The 13,616-nt window shown below is 35.3% G+C and overlaps 1 protein-coding gene across 22 annotated transcripts in view; it reads left to right on the top strand.

Annotated features, from left to right (window-relative positions):
* Nucleotides 1–5,077: 5,077 nt before the first annotated feature.
* The window catches only part of LOC145114409 (replication factor C subunit 4-like), a 56,852-nt gene continuing 48,313 nt past the window's right edge, over nt 5,078–13,616 (top strand). For 9 of the 22 annotated variants that reach the window (XR_013710985.1, XR_013710991.1, XR_013710992.1 and 6 more), the window contains exons 1-6: nt 5,078–5,587; nt 5,680–5,787; nt 5,983–6,047; nt 6,145–6,218; nt 6,371–6,491; nt 6,594–6,662. Coding sequence is in view for 11 of the 22 variants with exons in the window: in XM_079050407.1 (XP_078906533.1) it covers nt 5,988–6,047; nt 6,145–6,218; nt 6,371–6,491; nt 6,594–6,662 (324 nt within the window). In the remaining 11 variants the exon portion in view is untranslated. Of the gene's footprint in view, nt 5,588–5,679; nt 5,788–5,982; nt 6,048–6,144; nt 6,219–6,370; nt 6,492–6,593; nt 6,663–8,086; nt 8,559–12,079; nt 12,199–12,488; nt 12,756–12,817; nt 13,592–13,616 lie in introns of those variants that run through there. The other 13 variants (XR_013710990.1, XR_013710989.1, XR_013710988.1 and 10 more) reach the window with 7 other exon arrangements.

Here is a 13,616-nt window from a genome sequence, read left to right as displayed (position 1 = left end):
AGTGCTAAGTCACTTGTAGTGGGATTAAATAATCTCAGAGTAATTGATTTGACCCTGTTGCGCAGCTCTCATTTGAGTCTAACTGTTGCAGGGATGAATCTTCTACTCGAAGGATTATCTGAGCCTTCTTACAAGTATTAGTATTCTGCAGCTGGTTATGGTTAGTGGCTTTGTTTTCATAGGTTGCATCAGGATAATCGGGGTTGGAAGTATTGTGGTTAGTCAGTTATTCGACGAGGTTTTCGCATGGTAATATTTCAGCGTGGGCGGTCTGTCGGGGAGATAGACCATTATAGATTTTAAATGTCGGATAAGCAGAAGTGGTTTTGCAGGAGCTTAAGGTTTATTTTCTTCGGGATGGAATTTTGGTTATCTCGGGAAGGTTGTCTTATGCGCTGAATCTTCGGTTGCATTCCTCATATTGTATGTTTTGATTTGGATGTTAGTAAGGAGCGATTTCGAGGACGAAAGCTAATTTAAATGGGGGAAAGTTGTAACACTCGGTTTCGGATTTGCTTCGTTGCTTGGGGTTGCGGCCCACTCATAAGTTGTTATGAGGTTTAGGGCCTTGGGAAAGGAAAGATTTGGCCCAATTCGGGTGTCGGTGTCATAATATAAGTGATCCAAGTGTTTGATTGTGTCTTCGGAGGCCAAGGGTATAATATTAATTGGATATCTTGATCTTTTATGGTTTTGGGTTTTGTTCGGGAGGTTTTAAGGTCTGGACATGTTGTTAGGAGCGTAGGGATTCTCGCCACCTTTTCGTGGATATAAGGTTCGTTGGAAACGGACCTATGATGAGGAAGTTATGGCATTTTGAAGTTATTAACAGTTTTAGCCCTAATGGAAATATTTGGCAAATTAGTCTCATGCATGCAAGGTTGCATGCGTGTGAGTACGCCCAACGTAAGCTGGGTTACGCCCAACGTAGTTATGGATAATGGAAGCTAAGGTACGCCTAACGTAGCTATGGATAATGTAAGCGCCAGGTTTCAAATAAGAGAGCTCGGGACGATCGCAGTGCATACACCCGTGTTTTCTGCAATATGTGATCTTTGGGATTAGACTCTGATATTTGTTTTAATTATGATTTTCAATGACTTGAACAAAGTTACAATAGTGTTCTGGTTATAATAAAAATGAAATTTTTATCCTTGATTTTTGGGTCGTTACAAAGGAACTTCTTGAAGAGTCATTGATTGACTTGGAGCTTTTGGATCCAGGTTTTGTGCACCTAGATCTATCTTCTTGAGGTATAAAGTCTTAACCTTGACAACTCTTTCATGTAGATCTAGCTAAGTGGTATTTTGTTATGAATTTGGTCGATTTGAGGTGGTTCTTGTGAGTAGAAGTTACTCCAGAACCTTTGAGCTTCATATTTGGTCCTTGTTAGGGTGATGGAGTCATAAAGTTTGGATCTTGTTGGGTAAAAACTTTCCATGCATGATTTGGTAGTCATTTGATGAAGTTTGGGGACTTAGGGTTTTGATTTGGGTCCCATTGGGTTATGCTAAGTCATAAAGTTGGAAACTTTATGACTTAAGAAGTCCCTTGAAATCAGATCTGGAAGTTTGGATTAAGGTCTTAAGGTATTAAGAGTTTTTAAGACATTTTGGAGTGATCTGGACCCTTGAAATTCATTTTTGGTGATTGGGCTTCATTAAGTCATGCAAAGGCTTAAAGCCTTCGACTTTATGGGTTAAGTCGCTGTTATGGACTATTCTGGGGTTTTAGACGTTAGACTTAATGGATTAAGTCCTTAGAATGAGAATTTGGAACTTAGTCGCGAACGCCGTACGTAGCTCATGGGAACGCAGCGCATTCCGTCTTGAGTCCCCGTTAATTTGTTCGGCGACGAACGTCGTGCGTTCAGCCCTTGGACATCGTGCGTTCGTATGATCATTGGAGTTTTTGGTTATTGGGCCTGGACTTAACTTTGGATGTGGGTCTTGATGATTTGGGCCTTATTCCTTGTGGTGTAATTTTGGTTTTGGGCTACCTATTTGGGCTTTGTTGCTTTGGGCCTTTTGGGTCATCTGAGATCAACTATTGGACTAAGATAAGTTTTGGGCTTTAGGATATGGCCCATATGGTTTGGGCCCAATTTGGAAAATTGGGCCATTAGTGAGCCTTTATGGAACTTTTGGTTTTGGGCCTTTATGGTTTTTGGACTTGGGCCTCAGTTTTGGTTAAAGTTAGGTTAGAGGTAAAATGGTCATTTTACCCCAAGTATGGTTTATGGATCATAGTTTGGAACCCAAATTGCTAATTGGGTGTTATCTTGGTATTGATAGCCCGGAGGAATCATCAGGGCAGCAGCTAGGGATTTTTTTCAGTGAACTTCTGCATTCGAGGTGAGTCTCCTCACCGTTCTATGGGTCGAAGACCCCAATGCTGGCCCATTTGGTTTATGTATTGTAGGACGACCCAGGGGTAACCCTTGACATTTTGTATGAAAGACCAGGAGGCGGCTCCTGGCAAACTGTATGCAAGACCAGAGTCTGAACTCTGACAGTTAATTAATTAAGTAGTGTAGATTGTATGCTAGTTGTATTTGTGATGCTTGCATGGAAGACCCGGAGGTGGCTCCTGGCACTTTTCTGTAAGACCCAGGGTTGTGGCCCCCGGCCTGACAAGGAAGACCACGAGGTGGCTCGTGGCATAATGGCAAGACTATGGTTGGCACATAACACTTTTCTTGATTGATTGGATATGTATGATATGTTTGGCTCATGGTTATGTATGGTATGTGGTATTTTGGGAAACTCACTAAGCTTTGTGCTTACAGTTTGTAGTTTGTGGTTTCAGGTACTTCCAATTCAGAAGGGAAGGACCCGACTTGATCGCAGTACATACACCCGTGTTTTCTGCAATACGTGATCGTGGGAATGAGCTCTGATAATTGTTTTATTTTGAAATACTACTTCTAAATGTTTGAGTAAAGGTTTAATGAATGTTTGATTATAATAAAAATGGAATTTTTACCCTATGATTTTCGGGACGTTACATTGCTGCTTTGGGCTTTAGTGGACCATCTGAAATCAAGTTTTTGGACTATGTATATGCTTGAGCTTTAGGGTAAAGCCCATTAGAGTAGTTTGGGCCCAATTTGGAAAATTGGGCCATAAGTGGGCCACTGGTGGACTTTAGAAGATTATCTAGTGATGTACCTTTTATGTTATGGTTTTGGGCCTTAGTCATTAACCAAATTAGACCAGGGGTAAAATGGTCATTTTACCCTGAGATGGATTATTAGATTTTGATTGGATGTTATGTTGCACTGATAGCTTGGGGAGTCGTCAGGGCAGCAACTAGAGACTTCTTTCTGAGAGATTCAGCTTTTCGATGTGAGTTTCCTTACTGGGTTTAACGGGTCGAAGGCACCAATGCTGGCCATGTTTATGTTTTGTCAGTATACTAGCTGTCTTCGTGACTCTTGCATGTGTATGTGTTTATATGCTTTCTAGGCTAAAGTCCGATGTCGGGCGGGGCCCAATGACTATTTGTATGCTATGTATCTATGTGATTATTGCATGTGTATGTGTTTATTTGATATATGTTATATGTATGCTAGGCGGGGCCCGAACTATTACCAGGCTCATCTCGATGCCGGGTGGGGCCCGATGCCGGATGGGGTTCGATGTCGGGCGGGGCCCGACGACAGGGCGGGGCCCACTATATGTTTATTGTATGTATGGTATGTGGTAGTTTGGGGGAACTCACTAAACTTTGTGCTTACGGTTTCTAGCTGTTGTTTCAGGTACTTCCGGTTCCAAGGGGAAGAGCTCGAGTTGACTGCATCGCACACACCATTGGACTTCCGCATTTGATATTCACTCTGATTTTTGATAACACTTGATACATTGGTTTTGCTGTGATGAATGTTTGATATTTGAAAATACTATATTATTCATTATAAGAAAATGAAATTTTTGGTACAATATTTTTGGATGTTACAACTGCCTTTTCATTTGGTGACAGAAATTATGCCAAACTCTAGCTTTGAAGGTCGTCGAATCTTGGTCGTCGCCCGTCGCTGGATCCTACGACACATCTAGCCATGCTTGCGCTAGTGCCGTCTCTTCATCATCTGTCCACCATTTGCATTGAGCCTTCCCTTTGCTTGGAGTATTCCCTTTTCCCTTTGCTTGGAGCTCTTGAAATGACTCTTCAACAGGCTCTTCAACGGGTCCTTCATCGGATGAATCAGTTGACTCGTCAAGTAGGCAGCGTGGTTGACATTGAAAATTACTTTGGGGTTGAGATTGTGAAAAGAATTGAGTTTCTTGAACCGTCTCAAACGGATCAAGATCCAAATTTGGATGAGATATTGGTTGGGATTGGTTTTGATAAAAGTGCATGGGTTGAGAAGTATACATATTGAATTGATACATTTGTGGAGCCATAGATGGAAAGTAGTAGCTAGCGGGTGAGTGAATGAGTTGATTAAATGAATGTCGATAACATTGTTGTGATGGAAGGATTGGGGATGAAAAGTTTGATAATTAAGTGTTTGGAGATGGAAGGTTTAGTGATGGAATGTTGAAGATTTCTTTTTGTTGTTTCTTGGGGTTTTGTTTGGGTGAGATGAATACATTTTTCTTTGATGATTTGAGATAGAATGTGAGGGAGATAATGTTTTGGGTGTGTGTAATATTGATTGTCTGATTTAATTTATGGTATTTGAATATTATGAGTTTTATTAAAAACGTTTTTTGTAATTAAATAAGAAGTAGGTGAAAAATTAAATTGGAAATTTAATTTTGGGGGTTGAATACATTAAAACCGTAATTAAATTTGGTTGAAAACATTAAAGTGTGAAGTTGGTGAGATTTATTTGCAATTTAATTTTTGAATATTATTAATTTAACAACGTTTTTTTTTGTTTATCTAATAGTGAAGAAGAAGTTTGGTGAATTTATGTTTGGAAATTAAATATGGTCAAAAAAAGATAAGCAATCCGTTTTTTTCATTTAATTGTGAAGTATAAAATTTATTATATTTGGAAAGAAGTTGGTGAATTTATTATGTTTGGAAATTAAATATGGTCAAAGATATAAGCAATCCGTCCAAAGTCTATTCCACCAATGATATTGCTTCATGCCTTTCTCAATCTTCTCGCCAAACTCAAGACGAGGATACTTTAACAAGCCCCCTAACTCGCTAGGGGGCGGTGTTTCGATGGCCTTAGCGACCTTAACGACTTTGTTTGGCGAATCCACTCCTTTTGGCCTAATTAATTCTCTCCGCCTCTCTGTCAACCTTCTCTTCCATAACTTTGTCTTGCATAAAGAACTCGATTTGCCGTTTCCTTTTGCAATTTTTTCACTCAGCTTTCAAATTTTTTCACCATCATCGCCATCACAGCTGAAGCAATACAGATTAGTTTTCTTCCTAATCGTCTGAAATTAGTCCTTCATTTGAGTTTTAACTGATTTTTGGTTATATCTGTTTCGAGTTGTGATACCTGTCTCGATCCAGGGAAACTACATGACCATGGAGTATGAAGTTGTTGGATGCGGATATCGAACAACAGCGAGCTGGTGTAGCCGCACATCTCAGCCCAGAAACTACAAACTGTGTTGATGTAAATTTCTTTTTCCGTAAGAACTGTTTGGGAATTTTAGGTCTTGTTAATTGTTATTGAATGCGATTTATAATTTGGTTTTATAAATGCAGGGTTCTTGAGCTCATGAGCTGAATGCTAGTGATGAGTGTGGAATCAATGTATACAATATCTAAAATTAAGAATTTTGGTGCAGTTGGTGTTGGTTCTGGGCATCAAGGGTATACAATATCTACCTCAAAGATACTTTACTTTTTTTTTTTTAATTACTTTCTAAATACCCCTCTCATATGAGCTTTATTTGACTTTTATTCTCTCATATCATAGCCACAGTTTGATTAATATTGTAGCTTGTGTGATCAGGGGTTATGGTTATCCTTGCCCATCTTTTAAGATTATCATCCTTGATGATGCAGATTCAATGACTGAAGATGCACAACTCTCTCTCTCTCTCTCTCTCATATTTTATAATTATTTGGCAGTGATATACAATCTCTCTCTCTCTCTCTCTCTCATTTTATAATTATTTGGCAGTGATATACAAGTAGTAATATAAATATGTTGTTTTTGTATTGCAGAATGCCTTACTTCGTACAATGGAAACCTACTCCAAAGTAAAAAGATTCCTTTTTATATGCAAATTAATCAGCAGGTTTATGTTGTGTTCAAAATTACTCACCATTGTGTTTCCTAATAATATAGTTATAATATGTTCTCTTCAAGTTATGTGGATTTAAGCTTGTTTTATACTTCATCTTTTGTTTTTATATATTAATTTTTCCATTTTTTTACCTGATGATGCAGGATCATAGAACTTCTTGGTTCTAGATGTGCCAAGTTCAGGTTCAAGCCACTTTTGGAAGAAAATATGAGCACTCGTGTACTACATATCTGCAATGAGGAAGGCCTTAACTTGGACTTAGAGGTTCACTTTCTTTTGCTTTCTAATGTTGTTAAAGTAGCTTCTTGAATTAGTATTATGTATATGTTGTAATCTGTATTTGTTGTGTGATTGGTTACATTATAGGCTCTCTCTCTCTTAATCTTAAGTTGCATATCTCAAGGAGATCTTCGTGGTGCTATCATCTTGTTGCAGGTAATAAGGATTACTACTTTTTTATGCTTCCCTTTACTTGTCATAATTTTATGTTATTGAAAACTATATTTTTATTGCTAAAACCAACTAATCACATATTATACAAATCTAACACCTCATACTTATACTATATTGTTTACATCTCTTAGAAGTATAAATGATTTTGAATATCTAAATAAACGATAAATACATCTCTTATAAGTATAAATGATTTTGAATCTACTCTAATAAATAAAAATCTTTTTGCCAAATGTCACACTCTTATTAATTTGACCACATGTCATTTTGTGGTTATTTACAATTAAAATTTTTCCACATGGCATTTTGTGGTTTTTTCCATTTTTATTAAATTTCACATAATATTTAAATGTAATAATTGCAATAAATATAATAATAAATACATATCAATTTCAATAATTGACTTTCTTTCTAATTTCAACATATCTAAATTAAAACTTCATTAGTTTCCTTTGTTTATTTATCTAAATTATTTGTTTAAATTAAAAAAAAAACATTTTAATTTTAATAATTCAATATTTTTTTAATTTTTCTTATAAATTCAAACTTTTTTAAATGTTTAGAATTTTCATATTTTTTTTAAATGAACCCATGAAATACATGAGTTTTACACCTAATATCTAAATAAACGATAAAATATAAAATAAATATAACTTACTATTTTTATTAACCTGGGCAACCATAAATAGGAGTGTTCGTTTGGATGAATCGATTTGATCCGATCCAATCAAGTAATCCAAATGGATTTTGGTTTTTAAAACATGGATTCAAATAGTCCAAACTAAATTGAAATCCGATCCGATCCAACCAAATTACAGTTCGGTTGGATCGGTTTTTACAATTCGGTTTTTAAGAGGCAAGACATTTTAAATAACGTATAACTTAAATATTAGCTAACTCTTTAAAAGTAACTAAATAAAACTTTTTAGCTATAAATTATAATTTATAAACAACTATTAAGAAAAATTAGTTATAGTTTAATAGTCCAAATAGTCCAATCCAAATTGTCCGATTGGACAATTCGGTTTTAACCAAATAGTAAACAGCCCTAGCCATAAATTTTATCGTTAAATTTGCCATTAAAGATAATATACCCTTATATATATATATATATATATATATATATATATATATATATATGTAACGGAAGTTAATTTAAAAAATAGTTAATTTGTTAACCAAATTGGCAAGGATAATAGCTGGTTGGTATATAGAGTGTATGCATGTGTATATAATAAATTTATTTTATATTGTATTTTTTTTCTTGAGAAAATGGTTACTTATTAGGCATCAATATGCAATTAATATATGTTCTTTCTGGTTAAATCAAAATGCAGTGGACATATAATGAACATATTATTTTTAAAAAAATGTTATTTATTAGGCTTTTTATTCAATTTACACAGTTTCAAGTATAATTTGACCAACCTCAACGTTGACGATTTAATCGTATCTGAAAATATGTGTTCTCTGTCGTCAGTTTTGGTCATACTCGTTCTCTTATCGGTTGTAGCTGCAACCATAACTAATGAGAAGTATGAAGTCGCGTGTGTAGAATGAGCTAGACATAAACTGCATAATATCTTCGTGATAAGCAATCAATGTGCTTTGAAAGCCTATGAGGCTTTTATTTTATCAGATTTAGCAGTCCCTCTTGAACGAGTATGCTGCTATGATCTTGTAGATGTAGCAAGAGAATGTTGGTCTCTGTTGTTGCCTTAGACAGGAGACACCTTTCCTGTCTTGGTTGAAAATTTTTGTGATAATCTTGTTATTTGATGGCCGTTATATACTATAGAAATAGAATATTTACTATGGAGTGTGTCCACTCATTAAAATAAGTTATTATAATAAAACATGGTATGGTTTCATAGTTTAGGCTACGATTTCCTGACATTTTTTCTTCAACCAAAAGAAATATATTTTGGTAGGATTTGTTTATTACTTTGGTTTTTATTTTTATTTTTACTAAATTCAAAATCGGTTTATGAGTTTGTTTGACATCTATATAAGATTCTAGGGTTATTATAGTTTTTTGGTTCTGACATATTGTTCTTGCTTAAAATGTTAAACAAGTTTCATATAATTACAATGCATAAACAAATAATGCCAAGAAGAAAAATAAACCATCCATCTTTAACCTAAAGGCTTTGATTAAAATCCCACAATACTTAGAACAATAAGCACATTCAATGATATATATATATATATATATATATATATATATATATATATATAAATTTCATTATTTAGAAAAAAAAACCCAATTGAACAACCTTAAACAAAAATAAGAACTCTAATCATATATACAACCAACGCAAAATCTATAAGGATAAAACATAGTTCCATTTAACAAAATACTAGTCTGGATACAAATGACACTAGTAGAGCAAACATAAAACCATTTATATAATCTCTTTTATTTTAACTTTAGGAGCAAAAAAACCACCACACATAATTAAAAGGTAGCCAAATAATTCAAGAACAAGAACAGAGAGATTGCGATAAGTCTACAAATTAATAAAGTGAAATAACTTTAGATGCCTTCAAAATGCTAACTAAGCTTTCATATATTATATGAAACTTGTTTGTCAGTTTGAGCAAGAACAAGATGTCAAAACAAAAAGCTGTAACAACCATAGAATCTTGGGTAAATTACACTAATGGTCCTATGGTTTCGGGTAGTCTGCGTGGTTAGTCCCTATAAAGAATTTTTAACTCGGACTGTCCCTCATGTTTGTGTTTGTTTCAACTTTGGTCCCTGAACCGGTTGAAATGACTATTATGCCCTTGATTCTATTTTTTATTTTTATTTTAATCTTATTTTCATTATTATATAGAATTAACTATTAAATAAACAAAATTACTTCTCCTTATCCTTATAGAATGACCTCAGCTAATTACCCCCAAATTCCTTCCACCCCCCATTGTCGTTCCCTGTCCTCATCAGAATCTGTCACCACCTTGCACATCCCCTGGAATTACCTCCAATGGCATCTATGCCTCCATTTCAGCTCTTCCCTTTTTATTCCAAACCCACAAATCAATTTTACATAACTAAATCGAAGAAGGGGTAGATACCACTGATAAACCACCACCTAACCACAATTCCAAACCAATCTGCTAGTGTTTGCACATCTTATTCAAGTTTTTGGAGCAATTAATTTCTCGTTATCTTTCTGAGCAAAAAGACCGACGTTTTCTCAACTCATTTGAAGAATCCACCATCAAGACTAACTGCATTGGGGTCGGAGCTCGATGGGTAAATTAAACCAAAAGTCGAATTTCATAAATCTATTTTGTGGTTCCTGTAAGAAATGGACTTTCATTAAAATCCTACAATCCGTGAGATGTAATAAATCCAATCAAAATGCAGAAATCGACTTCCTGAGTGTTTCTGATGAGTAAAGGACGAAGAAGTATAATCAGATAGGATTGGGGAGATAAGGAGGCTTCCGACAAAACCCATTTGTGAGAGGGGCATGGGAGAAGAAGCATGAGCATGTCAATTTTGTTTTGACTTAGGCATGATTTTGATGATCTTCTATTTGTGAAAGACGACAGGGCATCGAGAAGAGGTGGTAGGTTGAAGATGAAGTCTTGATATTTTGAAGGGAAAAAGGTGAATGTCAGGAGTAGAACCCAAGTTATTTATTAAAATTTTTAATATAAATAAATAAAATAAACAATAAAGAAATTAAAAATAAATAAATAAGGGTAATATTGTCTTTTTAGGTCTGGTAAGGACCAAACGCTCAACAAAATTATATAATAGGGGATTGTCCGAGTTAATAATCATGCCCAGGGGCTAAACGTGCAGATTCCCCTAAATCACATGGACCATTCGTGTAATCTTGAATTACATAAAAATAAAAAGTAAAGTAAGCAAACCAATCTTACCAATAGTATACTTACTTTTGGTTGAAGAACGAAGATCAGGAAATTGTAGCCTAAAGTGTGAAACCATATAGTACTGATGATGAGGCCATGTGGCACTAGTTCCTAAATATTTTATTTCTATAGTATATAACGACCATCAACTAACAAGTTGTCACAAAACTTTTCAACCAGGAAATGTGTCTCCTGTCTGAGGGAACAATGGAGACCAACATTCTCGTTCAACATACTCGTTCAAGAGGGATTGTTAAATCTGATAAAATGAAAGCCTCGTAGGCTTTGAAAGCAAATTGATTACTTATCACGAAGATATCACACAACTTATTTCTACCTCCTTCGGCACATGCGACTTCCGACTTTTCATTAGTTGGGGTTTCGGTTGCAGCTGCAACCGATAAGAGAATGAGTATGATCAGAACTGATGGCGATAGAGAATGCATTTTTTCAGATACAATTGAATCGTCAAAGGTGAGGTTGGTCAATTTATACTTGAAACCGTATAAATTGAATAAAAAAACCTAATAAATAACATTTTTTAAAAATAATATAGAATAATATGTTCATTAATAGTCGAATGCATTTTAATTTAACCAGAAAAAGGAACATATATTAATTGCATACCGATGCCTAATAAGTAACCTTTTTTTAAATAAAAAAACAGCATTAAAATAAATTTATTAAATACACATGCATGAATTATACATAGCAACCAACTATTATCTTTGCCAATTTGGTTAACAAATTAACTATTTTTTAACTTAAGTATCGTTACAAGAATACATAGAAGGTTACATTATCTTGAATGACATATTTAAAGATAAAATTTGTGGTTGCCAAGTTACTAAAAATAGAAAGTTATATTTATTTTATATTTATGGTTTATTTAGATGTTCAAAATCATTATACTTGTAAGACCTAATGTTCGATTAATTATTTTACCAAAAGAAGGGTTAAATTCATTAATTTAAGATGGAGAGATTACTTACACCAGAATGAAATTAAAAAAAATCATTTAACTGAATTCATTAATTTAAGATAGAGAGAATATTTACACCGGAATGAAATTAAAAAATTCATTTAAATTGTTTAGTGAAAATGGCAAAAGCGTAAGTCACAGTTGGTTATACACTTGTACTAATTTGTACTCCATAATGAGATGTTTATATAAACAAGTTACGTAACCTATTGGAAATGGAAGCATCAACGGTGATGGCATGTTTTCTTTTACAATACTAAAATGAATGCTATACCTGAAATGGAAATAGATTACTACCAAATGTCAATTATCCGTATCTGAGTTTTTCCATGTTTGCTTCTAATATTAAACCAAAGAAAAGAGGTACTTAAGACCTTTGAAGCCAAAGTAGGGATAGTTTTTACTTTGCTTCAAAAGCAGATATCATTCTCATTACACCGGAAGGCTCAAATGATAACTAGAACTTTTACTTGGAGATCTTGACATATAGTCTATCTTTCCTCAACACTCCTAGTAACTCTCGTAGGTGCTCCTCATGCTGATCCCTAGTCCTGGAGTAGACCAAAATATTATCAATGAAAACAACGACCGATCGATCGAGCATCGGCCTGCATACTCGATTCATCAAATCCATAAATGTTACAGGTGCATTTTTGACCCCAAGCAGTTCCTAGGCCGGTCCCTTTCGGATTTTTATATGGGTTTTATTATATGATATGCTTATTGACTTACATCCTGACAATTAGGATGGTGATATGCTTAGTGACCTGGTAGGTCGGTATCCTGGTTATAGGATGATTCTATGTTAGTGACCGGTTAGGTCGGTATCCTGGTTATAGGATGTTGCTATGCTATTTGATCTGTTAGAACGGTTTGACTGTTATATATGCTAGCGTATGATATTTATGTGCACATGATTGTATGATTGAGGTCAGGTTGAGGCGGTCCTGCTTTGTGCTGAAGGCCAACATACCCAGGGCGGTCCGGATAGACTACATGCCCAGGAGGGCATGCTAGTCAGACCGAAGGCCCGACGAGCGGTCCGGATAGGCTGAAGGCCCTGAGAGGCGGTCTAGATCTGCCGAAGGCTCGGAGAGCGGTCCAGATAGACTGAAGGCCTACGAGGTGGTCCAGTCAGGATGAAGGCTCATTATGCATGCTGTTATGTGTTAGTTTACATGATATGATTATGGTTGTATGAGGTTGGTATTTTGGGGGAAACTCACTAAGCCTTCGAGCTTACATTTATCGATTATTGTTTCAGGTATTTCTAGTGACCGCGGGAAGGCGAAGGCGTGATCGTACAACTCCTTACTTTTCATGATTTTGTTTATGGGATACTCTAATATGAAAACATTTTGTAACAACTAATGGTTTTGGATTGTTTTAAAAGTTTAAAATTGGCATGATTTTTATGGATGTTACAAGTTGGTATAGAGTCTTGGTTTGAGTGAATTGGAGGAACACTTGTGTAAATCCAGTCTCAAACTAAGGAAAAGATTTTCAAAATGATTTTTCAAAAAGGTTTTCAAAATATAAAAAGGAGGATGTAGGGTGTACGATCAGCTGGAGCCAGTAAGTAGACACCAAAATACCGTATGATTATTTGATAATGTGATATGTTAGAACAACATGCTAGTGCTAGGCTAGGGATCTTCAGAAATTGCAAGATAGAATTGCCTGATTATATGATGCCTGATAGCCTAGGGTTTTCTTTATATGAAATTGACATCATTACTATAGTTGCTTAGTGTATGCATCACGACCGTACATAATTAAGATCTTATAGCCTGAGAATGTTTGGTTTGACCTTATTTCCTGTTCTTGTTTGATGAAGGGCTCAGGTATTCGAAAGTCTATAGGGTCCAACGTTATGTTTGGTTAGCATACACGAGTGTTGCAGGGTTGGTGGAAGTGTCATGGGTGGGTTGTGTGGCAGTTATGAGACATTTAGCATTCCTCAAGGAGTGAGGATTGAGCGCTTGCCATGATCATGTATATTGTAAGGGCGTTGTGATGATACTTGAGACAAATATGGGTAGGTGTGGAAGGTAGTATGGGCC

The sequence above is a fragment of the Lactuca virosa genome, chromosome 5 (genome assembly GCF_052849685.1).
Source record: "Lactuca virosa cultivar CGN04683 chromosome 5, Lactuca_virosa_CGN04683_v6, whole genome shotgun sequence".
Taxonomy (NCBI): domain Eukaryota; kingdom Viridiplantae; phylum Streptophyta; class Magnoliopsida; order Asterales; family Asteraceae; genus Lactuca; species Lactuca virosa.
This window is presented reverse-complemented; position numbering and strand designations above follow the sequence as displayed.